At 34.4% G+C, this 20,488-nt stretch overlaps 1 protein-coding gene across 4 annotated transcripts in view; it reads right to left on the bottom strand.

Moving 5' to 3' along the window:
- AKAP9 (A-kinase anchoring protein 9) overlaps window positions 1-20,488 on the bottom strand; it is a 110,600-nt gene that overhangs the window by 47,644 nt on the left and 42,468 nt on the right. For all 4 annotated transcript variants that reach the window (XM_032180991.1, XM_032180992.1, XM_032180993.1 and 1 more), the window contains 14 exons: window positions 17,328-19,778; window positions 15,614-15,827; window positions 14,649-14,728; window positions 12,948-13,086; window positions 12,411-12,508; window positions 10,361-10,472; window positions 9,675-9,873; window positions 7,508-7,604; window positions 6,603-6,695; window positions 4,395-4,763; window positions 3,114-3,338; window positions 1,833-1,973; window positions 1,180-1,283; window positions 150-355 (listed from right to left, as the gene is read on the bottom strand). In XM_032180991.1, the coding sequence (XP_032036882.1) occupies window positions 150-355; window positions 1,180-1,283; window positions 1,833-1,973; window positions 3,114-3,338; window positions 4,395-4,763; window positions 6,603-6,695; window positions 7,508-7,604; window positions 9,675-9,873; window positions 10,361-10,472; window positions 12,411-12,508; window positions 12,948-13,086; window positions 14,649-14,728; window positions 15,614-15,827; window positions 17,328-19,778 (4,528 nt within the window). The remainder of the gene's footprint in view (window positions 1-149; window positions 356-1,179; window positions 1,284-1,832; window positions 1,974-3,113; window positions 3,339-4,394; window positions 4,764-6,602; window positions 6,696-7,507; window positions 7,605-9,674; window positions 9,874-10,360; window positions 10,473-12,410; window positions 12,509-12,947; window positions 13,087-14,648; window positions 14,729-15,613; window positions 15,828-17,327; window positions 19,779-20,488) is intronic.

Here is a 20,488-nt window from a genome sequence, read left to right as displayed (position 1 = left end):
GGAAGAGATATCATATGTATTCAAATGACTGATAGTAAAAAATAAATATTATTTTTAATTAAAAACTTCAAAATGAAGGGTAGTTAAATATCAGAAAGAAAGCATGCAAATAATACTTGTTATGAAACAGAAAACCATACAATAAGTACCTTTTTCATATCCCACACGGACACAAGGTTTTACTGACTCCTCTGGGTCTGCGTCCCATCCAGCTGGTTTGGAAGGCTGGACCTTCCCAGACCTATCCAGTAACCCAACTATATGGCGACCAATTGTCTCCTCCGTGGCCACAGTTGTCTTCACAACTTCTAAAAGAATCTTCATGAGTTTCTGATTAGCCTTCTGAAAACCATGCCTGCAGGACAGAAATTAATCAGACCTTTGATTTTCTCCTGCTTTCAAATCGTGTTTTATCCCTTACACACCACTGCAACCAGGAAAATTTTGCAACTGAATTGGTAAAGTCGAGATTGCTTTTTTAAGACCAAAAAAACACATAACATACATAAATATTAAAAAGCACATTTGTGCTAAAATTCTTTTTTTTTTTTAAAAATGAAATTTGTGAAAAATGAAACTATTTATCAAGATTTTAAATTATCTTGGTATTTTTTCTAGACTTTCTTCTAAAATGGCCAGAGATCCACCTTCGCCTGGTATTCATTAAATATCCTCAAATACAATAAGTATAAATATTTCTCAAATTGTTATTTACCCATTAAATACCCACTCTTTTCACAGTGTGACAATTAAAGATTGCTCATCTACATAGATCAAAAAAGTTAGAGAATATTCAAAATGCATTATCAAATACAATTATATTCATACAAGTTTAGTTAATATATGTACAATGTGTTACTTATACACATCTGTATAAATGACATAATTCTATGTATGCGTGTCATATGAAAAAGTAAAACAGACTAAAATTTGGCTCATCCTCTATGCCATTAGAAAATTAGGTTTTATAAAACATAAGATTTGATTTCATCTTAAGTATGTTAACTTAGAAATATGGTTATTTAGAATCAAAAACACTTAAATATGGTTATCTAGAATTAAAAATTAGCATGAAGTTCAGTCAGAATAAAGCTTATAAATATTATTAACTTAACAGCAAGAATATCACTCATGATTTTTCTTTAAATAATATTTTTTTTAACTAACAGTTCTAAGCACCTTTCTTTAGAAAGAAGATCTGGAGATGTTTCGTCAGACTTTCTTCCTCCATCTTTATCCACCGAGATTTGCTCTCTCCCGTCATTTTGGTTTTCATTTTCATTCTGAGCAAGTTTTTGCAAAGGGAGAGAAGACAAAATAGAGAGAAATCCTGTCATGCCAGGAACAACATATTCTTCCGATAAGTGGTAAAATATGAAATTTAAAACTAAAATCAGTTGTGTTTTGTTAATAAAACTTCTGCGTGAAATCACAAATCAAGAAATACTTTTCCCATGTGGAAAAATTAAACTAAACCAAACAAAAACCAAAACAGGAAGTCCAAGGCAGGGCTTATTAGAAAGAACTTTGTTATGCTGATTAAACAGTCTGTGCTTGCTGTTGCTATAGCAATATGAATACGTGAGTTTACCTGAGCAAACAGCTATATTAATAAACCCCACCTACAAGCTGTTAAACTTGCTTCCTACTACCTGAAGTAAAAAACCTATGTTTACCAGTACCTTAAATTCTACAAGTTCTTAATCCTGCTCAAACCAAGGGGTACCCAACATCTTTTAGGAAAGTATATTACATGTAAAACATTTGCAGCAAACCAGATCTTACCAGTTTTATATGCCACAGCTGCCAAGACAGTCAAAGTCCACACTTACCTCAGTTTGTGTGCTGTTGTTTTGTAGCTCACAGAATTGCCTCTCGTTTCCAGGTAAGGAATGTTGCTTTAATGATTCCAGTTCTTCTAAAAGAATCCTCTCTCTTTCTGCAGCCAGGCTGTCATTCTCCATTGAGACACGCTAAGAAAGAAGTGTTGCAGAGGCACACACAGGGTTTTTAAGCTTCTGAGTATTAGTGAGTCCTGTCACTTCTAATTTTGTTACATATTTTGCACAATGAAAATTCAGTCCATTTCTTTAAATGGTTATAAAGACATTGAAAGCTTTCTAAAACTGAAATACAGCTAAAAAATTCTTTTGGTATTTTATAGCTGATTTAAGGTTTTCACAGAATTTGGACACTCATCATGAAATATGGTGGTCATAATGTAAACTGAATGTTTTACTTCTAAAGGTTACATGCCATAGTATGTAATTTTGTACAATAGAGAGTAAAAGATAAAAAGTTGTTTTTTTTTAAAAAAGCCTACACACCTTCTTTTAGAATTGCTAGAAGAACTGATGGCTTAAACATGATGCACAAATTCCTATGCAGTACTTATGCATAAACATCCTTGACATTAAAAAAATAACTGGAACTTATGCTGCTGACATTTCTCTATCTAGTATTTTTCATCAGTTTCAGGAATTTGCTAGCTTTGACAAAAGATGCAGTTGCAATTGGCAAAGGGATAAAGGAGAAACAAATGTATAAATCAAAAGAAAGGATTATCAGGATAAATGATAGAAAGATGCTAAAACACAGCTAAGAGAAACAGACACCTGACACTGCTGGAAAAGAAACAGACAACTAGAATGCATGCAACTTGCTCTCTAGATTCCCAAGCTCCTTGAGCCCAAACTTAAGCAGAATAGTTTGGGTAAGGTCTGAAGGAACCCAACTTCCACTCCACAGTGAAATCAAAGAATTTTAGAATTCATTGATTACTATTTCCAAATATAAATATATATTGCTGAAATTAAATCGGAGCAAGACAAATTTTTCTGAATTCTATTTACTTTGCCTTTCAATTTGTCTTCAAGAGTTTGAAGAGAAGCCTGTAAGTGACATTATTTTGAAGGCTTAAATTACTGAGATAAATTAATGAGTTGCAGTACACACAAACATATATTCGAGTACGTGCACACATGCATGTGCATGCATATATTCAATGTGCGCCTGTCTCTTAAGAGATACACATGTATAAATAAACATAAATCTGAGAGGTAAAGTCTCTTCATTAAATCATTGTTAACTCACTATGCCAAGCACCATATTACCTCAGCTAATTGCACTTTAAGACTCTCAAGCTCTGCTAAGAGTTGCTCTTGATTTTCTTTTTGACGTTCCATTTGCTGCATATGCCCTTGTCTCAGTATTTCTGTAGCCTGCTGATGTTCCTGATACTGCCGTACTAGTTCCTGTCGCATGTCTTCCAAACGCTCCTCGTACAACAACAGCTGACTCGATATTTCTGTGTCTGATGCTGTCACCACATTGTTGCACTGAAATATTGGAACTATTTTAGCATTTCATGTTCAAAGACAAATTCTAGAAAATATTTCAATACATTTAAAAAAATACTTTCATAAATCAAAATAGCTATTACTAAGGCATTATTGTGGTGCCTATTTCTTGAAAGGTCTAGGTTCTCCACTTGAAAAGACAAGCTTTTCAAAATAACTCTGAGCTCACTGGGATCTCAACAGAAAACAGAGCGGCAGATACACATGCTTGTGAGTGAGTGATTGAGTGACCCCATGTGTATATACTGCAACAGAGGTTTTAGAGAACAGTATCACACAAAACAGAAATATTACAGTTCTTGATATAGTCACTATTGAGATATAGTCACTATCAATACAAGAATCAAATTTTCAACTGTTTCACAAATTTGAAAGTGTAATTTTTGCTTTGGCTAGTGTCAAATTCAATAAAAAAATTAACTAGGATTAAATCGTAAAGTCTAAATTTATGACTGCTTTTTACCATATTTATTCCAGGCCTTACACCTTCCCCCATGTTTCTGAAGTGTTAAACATTAGATATATGCTTTACATATTACTTTTGTAACTTTTTTCTTCAGCTGATATCATTTATAGAGAACAAGGGACTCGAAGTTTTGTTTAAAAAGTTCTCTGTTCCATGCATAAGCACTAGAAAATAATTTAAACAGTCTTATTAAAGCAAACTCCTATTTTTATAATATAATAAAGTCTTATAAAAGTCTTATTAAAGCAAAAAGTCTTATTGCAAGCAAACTTATTGCTTGCAACACAGTTTCACCACAAAATGGAATAATGTTTTCCTTTAATCAGGGTTATATTCCTTTCCTCATGGCATACCATAATGCTATGATAATGAAGGAGAACATTGGAAAGAAGGTAGATAATTGAGACCTAAAGTTGCCATCCCTTTTAAAAGGAAACATTTCAATTGAATTTTGAATTTGCATCTTAATTTCTTTCTTTGATGTCTTCTTATGGAAATTGAACTACAAATCCATTTGAATGATTATTCAAATGTGTTATATATTTTTAAAACAAACAAAAAACACTTACCAATGTTTCCTCTGCCATATGCCCTTTGACATGGGAGAAAAGTTCTTCAGAAATCACTGATTCATGAGTGTTCTGTCCTAACACATAACCAGACTTGCCATTAGAACAAAGCTGTTTTCCAAGTAAGTTCATCTCACCAGATTCTTCGATGAGCTCTTTGCAAAGTGATTTCAATTCTTCTTCAGGCTTACTGCCCCTTTCTGTTGCTTTAAGGGGGCTGTCAACCTCTTCTTCACTACACTCCTTTTTAATTTCAAAATGTTTTCCCTGTTGATGTGCAATTTGTGTTTCTGTTTCTTCTTTCTTCTGCCTAGCAATTCTTGATAATTCACTCTGTTTGGCAAATGCTACACTCATTGACACAATTACCTGAATAAATACAAGAAATATGTATCAATTTATACTCTGCAATGTATTAATTTATACTTTGTAGAATTTCCTATTGCTGAAAAAAATTCCCTGCTTACCATGAATAATATAAATAGAAGTACTAAAAGTTCTGAACTATGACTTTACCATTTTTAAACAGAATCTAGAAAGGTAAGGGAATATAGAAACCTTGTCAATATCATGAACAGTCGTATCTTAAAATACAGACATGCTGTATTTAAAGTGGTCTAACAAACTGTGATGATATTTTCAAAATATATTACATATTTTACTATTTATTTTACTATTTATTATACTATTTAAAAATATATTATACAGCAGGGAATTATGAAATTCTCTTAAAAAAAAAAAAAAAAAAAAAAAAGCCTAGATTCTACAAGGAGACTGAAAAGTCCTGGTATATTCTTCTAAGATACTGTTCTAAGTCCAGCCACACTTAGCTTCCTCTATCTATCCAAGTATCATCCATAAATATTTCACTGACATTGAACTTTGGGGAAACAGTGCCATGCGCTTGATATTCAGCACAGGTATTTAATTCCTTAGAAAGAAACTTCTACACACATTAAATAGCTGCAGTTGTAGTTACAACAGCTTGATAACTTTTGCATTGCTAAGCATCTCCTTCTAACACAAATAGATCCCTTTTCTAATCATGCAAGCAGTCACTTGCTAGATTTAGAATAGACAGTAAAAACGTGTAATAAATACAGAAGTGTATTTATTACTTTTTAATTTTTTATTATATTATTAATACTCGAAAAGAAAACAAACAAAACCACACATGAAAACAACAACAACAAAAATAACTCTTCCCTTCCCAAGCTTGTCTTTTGAATTTGAAACCCTCCATAACAAAATACAAGCCAATCATGTACTTTACTTTCCCATTTCCCATAAAGATGGATTTTCTTGGCAGCAGATGAAACCAATGGAACATTTACTGCAGCAATTTCCATTACTTACATTAATGTCATCCTCATTAATAACTGGCTATAACATCCTTCCTAACTCTAATAACAAACCTTTTGACAAAGTATTCATTTTTTTTTCCAATTTTTAACTTACGTTAATTTGATTCACCTGTTTTGTGACCTGCCATGTTAATGGCATAAACACATAAAATGCAGAGAGAATTCTTCATTCCACAAAGAAATGAAAATGTTTTTGGAAGTCAAATAATAAGTAATACTAATACCAATGATTTAGTATACTCTTATAAATAATGTCTAGAAGTTAATTCTCATGTTTCAAAGTCACCAGATCCAATAAAAAACTACACATTTTACACAGCACATGAAAATAAACAATGAAATATGATCAGAAAATAACGTGAAACTGTTAACTGTAACTCCTTTGGAACCTGAGCATCTGTTAATCCTAAAGCAGCAAGAAATCCACCCTGTATGTCTCTAGATTCAATAAATAAATTCTGGTAGTGAGTATGGTTCCACGTTGTTTTATTTCACTGAACTTTTAAATGAGAATAAATACCACCACCACTTTGCCTATGAACAGACATTGTAACAGAATTATGAATAGTACATTAATTGAAGGACCGCCTGGTTACAAAAGAAAAGGTATGAAACTAGGCACTACAGGAATGAACATATATCCCACAATCAAAAAAAAAAAAAACACCAAACAACAAAATGTTTCAGCAAGTTTGTTAACGAGACTTTCATATTAAAAATCAGAACAAAACAATTCTTTGTTAAAAAAAAATAAACTGTATACGATACGGCAATTGTCAGGAAAGGCAAACAAAAGTGACAGCATTTTTAAACATATTTTAAAGTAACAGAATAAAAGGAATACCTTTGCTATTTCTTCTTCTAATCTTTCTTGGTACTGCTTTTCTAGCAATTGAACAACATCTAGATCATTTTTCATTTCAATTTCACTAGCAAGCTGTAAGTAAAAAAAAAAAAAAAGGAAATCTCAGATCATGTACTTGTACTTTCATTTCATAGATTTTAAAGGTTTGAAGAGATTTTTTCCCCTCAACTAGGTCACATTTATTTCTTTTAAATCACATATTTTTGAATCACAAAACTGGGTAAAGGACTTTGCCTCATTTCTGCACCAAAATTAATTTTAGAAGTTGAAACAACTGATCTCTCAGCACTATTTGAATTGTCAAAATGCAAAGAAAACAAGGGAGAAAATACAGGACTGCAGCAGAAAATAGTGTCGCTGCTTTTCAAGTGCAGAATTTTGGAGTCAGCCTCCTAGAGGAGGAATAGAGTCTCTTCTATTTGCGTTTGGCTTCTATGATCTTTAGAAACTATACTTAAAAAAGTACTGGGATTTCACTTAAATCACTCTTCTTCCATAACTACTCTTCAAAGGAAAGTCAGAATGTTTTAAGGACTCCTGAAAAAATCCCAGAATTTGAACACTGATGTCTTCCTACTTTTACAAGAGGCAGCCCAACCTTTTTTTTTTTTTTTTTTTTCAGAGAATAGTTAAAAAATAAAATTGAAAAGACAGGATCAATAAAGCATGTTTTATTGCTCCTAACTTCTAGAAATACTGTTTGGCAAAATTTATATATCATTCTATTTTCTCTAATGTGGTCTGTACAGCAAAGTATTAAGACAATTATTTAATTACTACCAAATATTAGCCTATATTTCAATTTCATCTGAGAACCAAAAGCATCTAAATTATATTGGCAGTATAATGTTTGGCAGTTATAGGATAAGTATTGACAGTTATACCTCCATTTTTACATCTGGTCTCTGCTGATGAAGATTTTCAGTGCACTTCACTTTTCTGAAGACCTCTTTTAGCTTCATTTGTGAATCTGTGGATATACTAAAAAGGTAAAAGAAACAGGGAGCTAAGGTTGAAATAAATTCAGTCTTTCAATACACATTATTTTTTCCTCTGTTCAAATATGTACACATATGTATACTATGCATCATACATATTCAAAGACTGAATATTCAATAACTGCACATACTATTTTCACAACACACCTTTCCCCATGTCATTAATTTCACATACTTGACTTCATAATTCATCTGCCTTCCATACACTAGCCCTTTCAAACTAACACTTAGCATCAGTTTTGCCAACCAACACACAATAATGTCTTTCACAGCTTCTTGAGAATATTTTGTGCTTGGTGACTTGCCACAATTAAGATGAATACTACAGTGCCTGTTTGAATCATTAGGATATGATTCCTCACTGATATGACTCAGTAAGAAAAGGCATACACATGAAAGTAGTATGAAATACAATGATTCATTTTCTGTTTAGCTGTCAACATGCTGAAATATATTCAGAGACTTTCCCCCCCCAACAAGACTGCCCTATATATTGCCCGCTGCAAATCAGTAAAAACAAAACACAACCACACACCACTGTTCCCCTTTCACTACATTTTGAAAAAGACTTAACAGAAATACACTGCCAAAAGGATAAGACACAGTACCAAACTACCCAGAAAACCCCCTGCTCTAGTCTTTGTGATCTGCCACCACAAAGAAAAAACACCTTGCTAAAAGACAGGGAGCAAAACAGATCCTTAGAAAGTAACTATTATCTATGAGACTTACAGTCTTTACCAACACTAGGATTTTAGAGAAACTATTAAGATTTTCTTTTGCTCAAATCTGAGAGCTGTTTTAGATTATTCTGAAATGGGAGTCCAGAATAATTTTATAAACCTTTTGACATTTGCATCTACAAAAACTAACCCGTTATTTTTAGCATTCATATTTAATTTGATGAATGAAGACCACAAATATATTTTAAGGAATGAAAGGAATACTGTTTAAAAGATAGAAAAACACAGATGGCTGAGAAAAGGCTGTGATCAAATAATTAGGGTAAAACAGCTGTTTGGGTTATGATAGATCACAGTTGAAGAAAAATAATTTTATCTCAATTTCTCACAACCTCTAAGGATTTATCTCACCACAGTTTTTTTGCTTTTTGAAAGAGAGCTGTTGTAAGTGTATCAAACACTACACAATTTCTAGAAACATATAAACAATTCTTCCCCTCCACCCCCCCCAGGTTATATCTCTCATTGCTACTGTGTCTTCATTTCCCCTCTACCGTTGGCACTAGTCTGCCTACTAAACCCTCACAGCTCTCCCTCAAGTAAGGGTGAGTAAGGGAAATGAAAAACACAAACACTGAATGGTTTTGGAGTGTAGCAAATGAACAGGAATCCAGAGAGGACACTGAATAGACCACAATGAAAAGCACCCACCACTCCTTGAACACATCCAATGAGTCAGTGAAAGAATCAGCAACCAACCAAAACCAGGTTCCACAGTTGTCAGGATTCCCCCAAGAAACTCCCACCTCTTTCAGGCTTGCCTGGCCACACTGGCCAGGGCCAGGAAGAGGTTGATATGCAACATCCCATGCCTCGTGACTTGATGAAAGACAAAATCTGTTAAGTGGCCTGCAACTCTGCCACAAATATCATGCTACACATTCTAGAAAAGTTTTGATTCCATGGACATACCCTACATGAGCCATCCTTCAATGTTAAGTTTGTTGCCTGGAGTTTCAAGGTGGGTGGCTGTTGGTTGAGTTGGATTTGAAATTATGTCTGAAAAGCTCATGTACGTGAAGGGACATTTCCACATTATTCCAACTAACATACCCTCCTTTATTACCTATAAAAACTACATGTTTGACAACATTTCATAGTTCTAAATGCTGCACTACCTTGTTTGAAATGTTTGTCGTTTCTTGGTAGCATTCAACATCTTTTGAAAGAATAACAGAACGAGAGCGATGTGTTTATAAAGAATTTCACACATTTTAAAGTAAAACACATAGCTTTACATGAACAGTTATTTGGAACACTTCTGGTTGAATGCAGTACAACATTATAAGCATTAAAGGACTGATTAATACCTCGTGTAGTCAGAGGATACCCCAGCACTCCGAAGCTTATCCTGCAAATGAACAATCTCTGTTGTGTACCTCTCTTCACTTTCTTTCAGCTGTTGTTGGAAATAGGACCTGAGGTACTCCACTTCTTGAGTATGTTGTTCTTCAAGTTGTGTTTTCATGTTCTCCATCTCCTTCGAACAGTACTCATGAATTTTAGGATCTACACATAGGTTATTTGAATAGAGAAAAGGAGGGAAAATACTTAAATTACAATAGTATAAATTCACCCCCCTCACAAACTATTAGAAGTGATGGAACTGAAGAATTGCAGCAGTTAAAAATTTCTCCTCATACCATATCAATTAGTTTGTCACAATAACTAACTCAGTCTTCCATTTTACAAAACTAAATAAAACTTCCATTATTTGATAAGGGTATCAAAACTCTTACCAGTGGAAAACTGGTAAAGACCAAACCAAAGCTGCTTAACAGAATGCAGTTCCAATATATTTTAGAGATTAAAGAAAATTATACTTATGTAAAATCTGCAAAAATCTCTTAAGTGCTTCAAGTTGCTGTAAATTATGAGTCAGTTAAATTTTAAAGTTGTTCTTTCTCTGACTTTCTCTGCCCCTGCCCTACCCCTCTTTTGAATTAAAAATATTAAAACATTAAATACATTAAAAACAGTATATGCATCTTTTTACCCATTAGACCCTGTGAAGGGGACTGCAGACATTCCTTTTGTGTTTCCAGATGGTTAGGTTCCTCTTCTTTCCTTCTCTCAGGTTCCAAAGATGATAACCATGGGTCTTTGACCTAAGAAATAATCAAATAAATAAAAAGGACAGCAACTTGCATAAAGATAATGCAAAAATATTAACCTTTTTTATAAATATATAAGAAAGATTGGTGGCTAATACATGAAAGAATGTAACTGGCCTAATAAATACATTTCAATATAAATACAATATAACTAGTTGATCAGCCTGTCTAGAATGTCCACTATTAATCTCAAACTCTTCTCCCTGGATATAAAATGTTAGGCCGTAATTCTGGTTCCAAACACACGCACACACTGTTGTGCACTTGGGGCACAACAACTGCATGCAATGCTACAGGCTGGGGGAAGAGTGGCCAGAAAGCTGCCCAGTGGAAAAGGATCTGGGGGAATCGGTTGACAGCTGGCTGAATATGAACCAGCCGTGTGCTCAGGTGGCCAAGAAAGCCAACGGCATCCTGATTTGTATCAGGAACAGTGTAGCCAGCAGGACCAGGGAGGTGATCATCCCCCTGTACTCAGCTTTGGGAGGCCGCATCTTGAGTGCCATGTTCAGTTTTGGGCCCCTCAGTACAAGAAGGACATCGAGGCCCTGAATCATGTCCAGAGAAGGGCTACGAAGCTGCTGAAGGGCCTGGAACACAAGTCCTGTGAGGAGGGGCTGAGGGAACTGGGTTTGTTTAGTCTGGAGAAGAGGAGGCTCAGGGGAGACCTTAGCACAGCTGACAATTATCTTAAAGGAGGTGAGGTAGGGATCGGTCTCTTCTCCTAAGCACCAAGAGATAAAACAAGGGGAAAAAGCCTTAAGTTGCATCAGAGGGCAGGCCTAGGTTGGATGTTTGGAGAATTTTTTTTGCTGAAAGGGTTGTGTGGCACTGGAACAGGCTGCCCAGGAAGTGGTTGAGTCACCATCCCCAGAGGTCTTCAAGAAATGTGTAGATTTAGAACTTAGTAGCACAGTTAGTCCATAGTGGTGGACTTTAGTACTCTGTTGAAGGTTGGACCTGAGTGATTCTAGGATTCTATAATACATATTTTAACACGTGTCCATCAATACATGTTACCTACAAAAATCTTTAGATGTAACTAGTTAGAGTACCTTATTTAATACATCAAAATACATTGTGAGGAGTGGTTGGTACACCAGATGTTTGTGCTGCCATTCAGTGAGACCTCAACAGGCTAGAGAGAGACATGAACGGAGAGGAGCCTCATAAATTTCAGTAGAGAGAAATGCCAGGTCCTGTGCCTGGAGAGGAATAATCCCCCTGCACCAGGAACATGCAGGGGAACGACCAGCTAGAAAGTGGCTTTGAAACAAGGGACTAGGGGGCCTTGGTGAATAGGAAGTTGGACAGAAGCCAGCAATGTTCCATTACAATAAAGTCCAACAGCCCCTTGGACTGCATTAGAGAGTTGTCATCAGGATGAGGGAAGCGATCCTTTCCCTTTACTCAGCTTGTGAGACACATCTGGAAAGCTGGGCCCAGTGCTCTGCTATCGAGTATGAGAGATGGAGTGAGTCCAGCCACAAACGAGGTGAGTAGGAGCAAAAAAAAAAAAATAATAAAAAAAAAATCTCATGAGGAAGTGAGGCTTGATGTAATTGTCTTACAAGGAAAGTCTTAGAGAGCTGGGTAGCCTGGAGAAGAGAAGGTTGCCCAATGAGGCTGCATAGCCTCCATCCTTGGAGACAACTCAAAACCCCAAAACTTAAGTCTTAGGCAGCCTAGTCTGGCTACATCTGCTTTGTGTAGGGATCGGAACAGACAATCTCCAGAGGTGCTTTTCAACCTCAGCCATTCTACATTTCTGTCACATAGACAGCAGCCTACCCCATTTTATCTAACCTGCTATGCCACTTAACCAGGATGCATAAATGCAATTTCAAATACATTCTTTCCCTGATCCAGGAGGAATTCATGCAAGAGAGACAACTCAAAGGCCTATACACTCTAACATCATAAAAAGTTTACCTGTTTACAATCCTTCATCAACTGTGTTTGAAGTGCTGTCAGCCTCCTGTATTCTTCCATTATCTTGTGCAGAAGTGCTTCCATATGTTCTTGCAAAGCTAAATTACATAGATCATCAGGAAATTAAAAAAAGTTGAATTTGAACATTCAAGCATAAATTTTAATACAATGTATTGTTCACAAGTTCTTCACTGAAGACATATTCAATAAGCATCACATAGTGATAGCACCTCCAAGTTTTAGAACACACTTTTATATAGTGTTGATTTTTTTTTGGTATGTCTGCTAGCTTCTTCTACAGAAGAAGAAAAAAATAATCATTTTTTTCAACAATTTTCACTGTAATGAAAACAGCACAAGAAAATACAAGAAAAGTTATTCAGAAAAGTGAGAAATCTATAAAGCTGCTATTTAAGCACATGAAATAGCACCTGAATGACTAATGGTATAATTGTCAGTCTAAAATACTTGAAATCTTTATTTTATTTTATTTTATTTTATTATTTTTAAACCACTATGATAGTAGAAAGCCATTACCGTGAGCATGACCTCTATGTCTTGGTAATTCTACATTCAGCTTTTCTTTTTCATCAGCAGGTCTATGGAAAATATCTTGTTCCCTATGATCAGATTCTATACCAGTTGAAGACTGTTCATTCCAGTTATCACACAAATCCTGCAAAATGAATGAAGCAAAGGCAAAAAGTGAAGAATTGTTTATTAATGTAGCAGTGATAATTCACAGAGAAAAATGGTGACAGGAAATTATTATTTTATATTATCTTCTGTAAAAATGATGGCATAAGATGTTCCTAGACAACCTTTAAAACTCCTGTTAGAAGAAACATGCATGAAAAGACATTCCAGCTAAGACATGAGTATGTATATTTTGGCACAGCCATTTAAATTCATGCTTTTAAGTATTAAAATCTTGCATAGTAAGGCTTCCTTTATCAGTGCTGAAAGCAAATTTACATTGTGAATGTTTCTTGCTTGTAAATTTTGTAATTATAAATTGTTTCTTTCTGGTTAACTGCAGTTTTACTTGGAAAAAGGATTCCCTATGGCAGAAATTTTTTATCTTTTCAGAGCTTACCATTCATCTTGTCATTAAATATTCAGTAAATGGGATGGCAGCAGAAAAATGCAAGCAAATCATAAAAAGAATGCCTCACATTTGTTGTTTCTATGTGGTCAGCAAAATAGCCACAATGTTTACAAAGAGTAGGTGAACAGAAGATTTACATATTTGCTTTTCAGAAGACATATAATATTTGAAGAGAAACTTGGCCTGCCCAAGGCAAACAGTGGGATTCTTTATTGAAGCATTTTGGAATCAGAAGACACTAAATTCAACTTAAAAAATAAAACCGTAATTTTTCCAAAAGTTCAATATTGAATCATATAGTTTGGCAGCATTCTTCCTAGCTCTGAAATAATTTTAAAGAATTTCATCCACCTGCTACTTTCTGTGAGCTGTCATTAAGTCCTGCTAAAGTAGAATAATTTCAGTAATTCTAGTATCCACTTTTCAAAAAAGGTGTTGAAAATATTCCAGCAAAGAAAGAAATCCCACCAAACCCAACAACTGAATGCATTAAAGATTAGAAAATTGTGGCATACAGTGTTTATAGCTTAAACATATAGCTTAAATTATCCAGAAATAAATGTATTAAGTAGTCTTCAAAAAATATAAGGCAAAATAGTGTCACTAGTGGCTGATATTAGAATACAAACTAAAAATAATCTTCAATTTTTGATCATAATATTTATCTACTGAAAACACTATACACAGCAATTTTGATGGACTCCTAAAACACTTGAAGACTTTGAAAGACTTTGCAGCTAAGAAATGTCTTATTGTTGCTATGAGAGGGTGATGTCCTTTGTGTTAATGTGTGATGTTTGACAGCTACTTAGTCAAAAAACGTACAGCCCAAAACTTTTTTCCAAAGGCAAATATACGTCAGAATGAGCAGATAATATAAAATAAAACAAAAAGAGACATTAAGAGACAAGGACATGAAATAGTTTAGAAAAAAAAGCATAAACAATTGCAACCTTATTTTAGAAGATCAGTCTGTATCTAGGGATCAAGGCAAAGAAAACATGTTGAAGATGATGCACAAACCAGCTTCTGCTAAAGCAGGTTAAAGATGCAGAAAAACATGACTCACCATACACATAATTCTTCATTTACAGAAGTTCTATAAAAAAAAGCTTTTTGTTAAGTCTTACCTGTGTGAGCCTAGAACATTCCACAGTTACAGCTTCATTCAGCTTTTCTATAAGTTTCTGAGTAGATGTGACTTCATCATCTACGAACACAAATTATTGATATTATTTTTAAATACTTGATACACAACAATTTTTCAAAGGCCTAATTCCCTGTGTCAGTGAGACTGCCTCCTCTTAGAAATGCATAGTTTTTTGTTCCCTCTTCTTGTTCCATCACAGAGCCAGATTCAATTATTAGAGTAAAACTGCATGTTCAACAGGAATAAGGGATAAGAAATGGCTTCATGTATCAGTGAGCTCTAGAAAGATCAAACTTTACTTAAATATACTGTAGGGCAAAGAAGTTATTATGCCAAAAATGTCACATAAGGGCAAATCATGGAGTGACAGAAAATGTACTGATGGAAAAGCAATGAGATAACATAAAAGCTGACTGAGGCAGAAGTGCAAAGAACAATACTCCTCAAAGTAGTATCAAAGAAGCTTACTTAATGTGGGCAGGAAGCCAAAGCAGAAATTGAATGAAAGAAGCTAAAAAATATTTTGTTAATGCATTTGTTTAATATTTCAGTAAGGAATACAAACTGATAGATGAATCTATCATACAGTTCTTTGGAATTAATTGACCTAATACTAATTATGAGCTATACAGCAAAACGTGAGCTGCAATACTTTCCATTCCTTTTCTCTCTCTCGCTATGTATTTAAATGTGTGTGCTATGTATATAAATGTGTGTGCAACACACACATTTTAATTTTTAAGTAACCAATAGACTACTTATAATAGGGAAATAATTTGGCACAAAACCACTTCAAAATATACTATAAAAATAATTTGTTGTACAGCTCCATACACTTCTCCCCAGATGCTTTTTTTTTTTTTTTCCTATTTCAGTGCTTTTTTTCTATTAAAGATACTATTTTTCATACCAAGAGCTTTTCTCCTGTAATTTTGGTCAAGTTACCTGCTTGCTGAATTTTTAAGGCCTGCAGCTCCAGCTGATGCATTTTTTTAAGATCATTCATCTCTTGTAGATGACTATGTACAAGCTCCTCTTTAAGACTGCAAAGTGCACTCTCTTTTTCTGCTTTCAGGTACTCACGAACTTGATCTACATGAGCTGAATAAACCAGGGACAGGCAAATGCGCTGTGCTTCCATCTGTAGCTGTAAATCAGTCTTTGAATAAAACAAGACATTTTACAAAGAGTAAGAAACAAGAAAACAAGAAATGTCCGGTCTCTGTGAATTTCAGGAATTAATACTTAATATGTTGAATGGAATGCTGCATATATGTTATACGTTAAATAAAAGTTTAAATATACACATTTTAAAAACTTGAATCATAACAAAATAGTAAGACACTTCTTTAACTTAAAATGAAATAAACAAACTAAATGACAAAACACAATATTCTTCAGTTTCTGCCTTGGGAAAAACAGCTGCAAACAAAATGACCTTTAAACATTGCACTTAATATTGAGAACACACATCCTCACAGTTACCATATGGTTGGGAATTTGAATGCTTCAGATCATTTCAGTGCAGATTATATTCTATGGAGTCATTACAGCAAACCACATCTGCAAACTATTTTTGTCTTGTGAGGCACCTTATTTGCAGGTGTGAATAGGTGTCAAAGACGACACTGTCTGCTTACTGATTTCCAATGAAACTTCACTGAAGAGAGGCATCTTAAATAGCATACACATCAAATAGACCAGAATTTTCTCAATCTATCTGCGAACATGGGCAGATTTAAAAAACAAAACAAACAAACAAAACAATTAAAGAAATAACTGAACTAAGTAGACCCTGCTTTGAGTAGGGTTTGGACCAGATAACCTCCAGATGTCTCTTCCAAATTACATTATTTTGTGACTCAAAAGAAGCCTTGAGTTTCTGAAAAATAGCTTCTGTTATTATGGATACTGGTGATGCTAATTGCCTTGGGAAACAAATTTCCAAATAACTTAAACTGCTTCAGCAAGACTGACTACCAGTGCTTGAAGATTAAAAACAGATATCACAGAAAACGTGGCCTTATATTTGTTGAATTCTCAGCTGACTGAGGACCAGAGTACTTTGACTTAACTGAATAACAAACTTCCTATCAGTTAAGACCTTCTTCCCGTGTCCTTTAGAAATCCATATCTCTTCTTACACTCACATCCAAAAAGTGATAACCACACATACACAAAAACTTTGATAGTGGAATATTAGTATTTCACGAGTTTGGTAAAAGATGACTGAAGAAGTCAAGAGTCTCATTCTCTCCTTATACTGTTTACCTGAGAATTTACAGTACTGAAAAGCTAATCCCAGATGAAACAATGTGTCCTGCATAAGTTTTCATCTCAAGAAATTAAACTGTATGTTATACCAAAAGATGAAGTGCTCTAGATATCTTCTCCTTACTTTTTTGTTGTTGTTGTTGTTGATTTAATTAAGTGTAAATGAAGAGTATTTCTTTCACTGAAAATCAGCATCCTTATACATGTTGACTATGGTTACAAGGTCTGGTCATTCATGCAATCACTTCCAACCATTGGCTACTTTATGCCACAAACCCATCACAATACAAATGCACTTTCAAGCAGCTAAAAGGAAAAATATGAGACAAATCTCCAAGGGCAAGCTCCTAGAAATTTTTGTAGGCTACAATTTTATGTAACATACCTGTTCTGATTTTAATGTATTCACTTGCTGCTGAAGATTATTATTTTCACTCTGTGTATTTTCACTGGATATTAACGATGTTTCATCGTGCAGTCTGTCTGGCATCTCATGCAAATGTTCTACAAGAGGTGGCTGTTCTGCTTTCAACATTTGCTGAATTTCCTTTCCTTTTGTTACCTGATGACTGGCATCTTTACCTGAACCCAGATTTTCTCCTACATTAATTCCTTCATTGACTTCATTGCTGGGACCAGATGTTTTACTTCTATTCTCAGATGCTGGAGGAGCAGTCTTTACAGCTTTTCCTTTAAAGCATTTTGTTTTAGGTCTAGTACTACTAATACTTCCTCTCTGAGCATGGCTAATTCTAACTTCTAGTTCTTTACATTTTGCTAGAACTTGTTCTTTCTCATCTTTTAAGGATTTAACTTTTTCATTTAAACAACAAATTTCACTGTGCTTTGACTTTAACTGTTCTGATAGATCAGAAAGTCTCAGGGATAATTCCAGTTTCTCACGTTGGGTAACCTCAAGCTTTTCCATAAGTTCTGTTGCATCTTTCTCAACAACTTCTCCAGCCTCAAGTGTGTCTACCCTGGACACCTTTTCTTTACTCCCTTCAAAACCAGCAGTTCTAGTTTTAAATACAAGTGGTTTATTGCTTTGCAAGTGCTGAAGTTCTTCGCTCAAAGCTTTGAGTTTGACTTTATATTCAGCTTCCTGCTTAGTCTTGTTCTCTTCTAACTCAGTTTTTGCCTTCAGAAGGCTTGCACACTCTTTCTGCAGCTTTTTATAATTAGCTTCAAGTTCTTTCTCAGTAGACAAAAATGCACTCTTCTGCCTTTCAGTATCCTCCTGGAGTTGACTGTTCTGTTTTTTGAGTTGCTCATTTTCAGCAATCAGGTTTTCTATTCTGTTTTGCACATCCAAATTTTCTGACTTAGAACTAATACTGTCATTAACAATGTTATTTGCTTCAGAGATTACCAACATGTTTTTTAATTTCTCTTCCAGAGTTTTGTTTTCCCCCTGAAGAAGGCTATTTTGTGTTTCAAGTTCTGAACATTTGTTTTGAAGGCTATCTTCTGTCTCCCTCATCTGTTTCTGCATCAATTCAGTTTTAAGCTGCAGCTCTTGAATTTCTTGCTCAAGAGTACCTTTTTCTTTTTCTTCCTGCCTAAGCACTTCAATTTCCTTCTGCAACTCATGAATTTGAAGGGTCATTTCTTCAGATTTAGAATTTACAATAGACTGCTGTAAATCTTTTAATTTTGAAATCTCTAATATCAACTGGTTTTGCTTTGTAATTAAGTTGTCCTTTTCAAGCTGCATGACTTCTATCTTTTGACTCATTTCTTTTTGTATACCATCTAACTGCTGTTTATGGTGCATATTCAAGTTATCTTTAAGGCTTTCCATGTTTACCATGTGCTCTTTTTGCAAGTCTTCTTTAAGTCTGGTAAGTTCCTCTTCATGACTAAACAGAAGCTTTGTCCTCAGTCTCTCTAATTCTGCTTCTTGAGACTCTGCCATCCTGTCTAAAACTGCATCCTTCTCCCGTTCAAGCATTTCAAGTTTTATTTTGTAATTTGTGACTTCTGCATCATGTTTTAATTCCAATTCCTTCCTAAATTCAGAGGCAGAAGCCAGCTGAGTTTTTAGATCTTCAATCACAAACTGGTATTTTTCAGCTTCATTCAACCTACATTCCATATCCATTATAGTTTGTTTGGCTCTTTGAACCTGCTCTCTTGAAAAGTTCAGTTCTTGGAAAAGATCGTCAATTTTAGTCTGTTGAAGAGACTTCTCTGCTGAAATTACTTCCATCTGTTGGGACAATTCTTGCTTTATTTTTTCCCTTTCATTATCAGCATCTTGCAACTTCACATTCAATTCATTAATTTTAATATTCATTAAATGCATTTGATCTTTATTAATATTATCATTCAAACACAGACTTGAAGTTTTCTCCAATTCTACTTTTTGTTGTGAAAGACGCTGTTCAATTTCCATTGCATGTTGCTTAATTAATTCTTGCTTCATTTGGACAATCTGCTGGCCATGCATTTCATCTAGTTCAGCCTGAAGTTGTGCCAGTCTCCTTTGTGTTTCCAATTCCATTCTTTGCACAATGTCAGCCTCAGTCTGGCTGTCTTTATAGCATCGTTTCTGCAGTTCTTCTACAGTTCCCATTAATTGTTTTATTTCATCAGAACATTGTCTTTCTTTCTGTTTGTAGGTGGTAAGTTCAACTCTCATATTACTTATCTCCTGATTCTTTAGTGAAATCTGTTCTTTTAATTCTTCATGTAATTTACTGACATCTGATAATTTTTCCTTAAGCTGAAATGATTTTTTTTCTTCTTCTCCAAGTTTTGCTTCCAGCTCTTCAACTAATGCTTCTTTTTCTTGTAGCCTACTCATATCTTCTCCCTCGCTTTTGTGCTTTTCCTTAAAAATAAGCAAAAACATTTTTATTTTCAGTTCATTTCCTGAACATATTAGAACATTTATACACTTAGCTATTTAAACACAATGCCTTTCATAGGATAAGGATCATTTATAAAAACTAAATAAGTTATTTCTTGCCCTCTTTTGGAGGTTTTCTGCACATTTGGGATATATGACTTCTCCCCATTGCCCTCCAAAGGAGAGAAAAAATCAAAACAAAAATTATTTCCTTTTTTTCTAGTTGTGCTCTGATATTTCAGAAGATATTTGGCACCATCTGCTGAAAACTTTGTCTTTTGTCACTTTTAATGACTTTATTGTTATTATTATTATTTTAAGCTACTTCTAAGAAGTCTACCATTATGGACAATACACAATGTACATGAAGAAATTCTTTCCTCAGGACAGAAAAGATTGTTCAAGCAGGTTATTTTTTTTTTTCTAATAAAATGATACCACTTTATAAAGACATTCTAATTCTCAGTATAGTTTCATCAATTGAAAATATTTCTGCAATTTTAAAAAAATTATGAACAATATTGAAATAGGCAACTCAGCTCTAAATTATATGCATATTATTTGTTAGTCAACAGACATGTTCTTACACACATTTAAAAATTCTGTATGCATCACATGTAGCACACTCATAATCCATGATCTGAGCCGTATATTTCAAAGGAACTACAAAATCATAAAAAGAAACAATAACA

The sequence above is a fragment of the Aythya fuligula genome, chromosome 2 (genome assembly GCF_009819795.1).
Source record: "Aythya fuligula isolate bAytFul2 chromosome 2, bAytFul2.pri, whole genome shotgun sequence".
Classification (NCBI taxonomy): Eukaryota; Metazoa; Chordata; class Aves; order Anseriformes; family Anatidae; genus Aythya; species Aythya fuligula.
The sequence above is the reverse complement of the archived record's forward strand: the minus strand, read 5'-3'. Positions and strand labels throughout refer to the sequence as shown.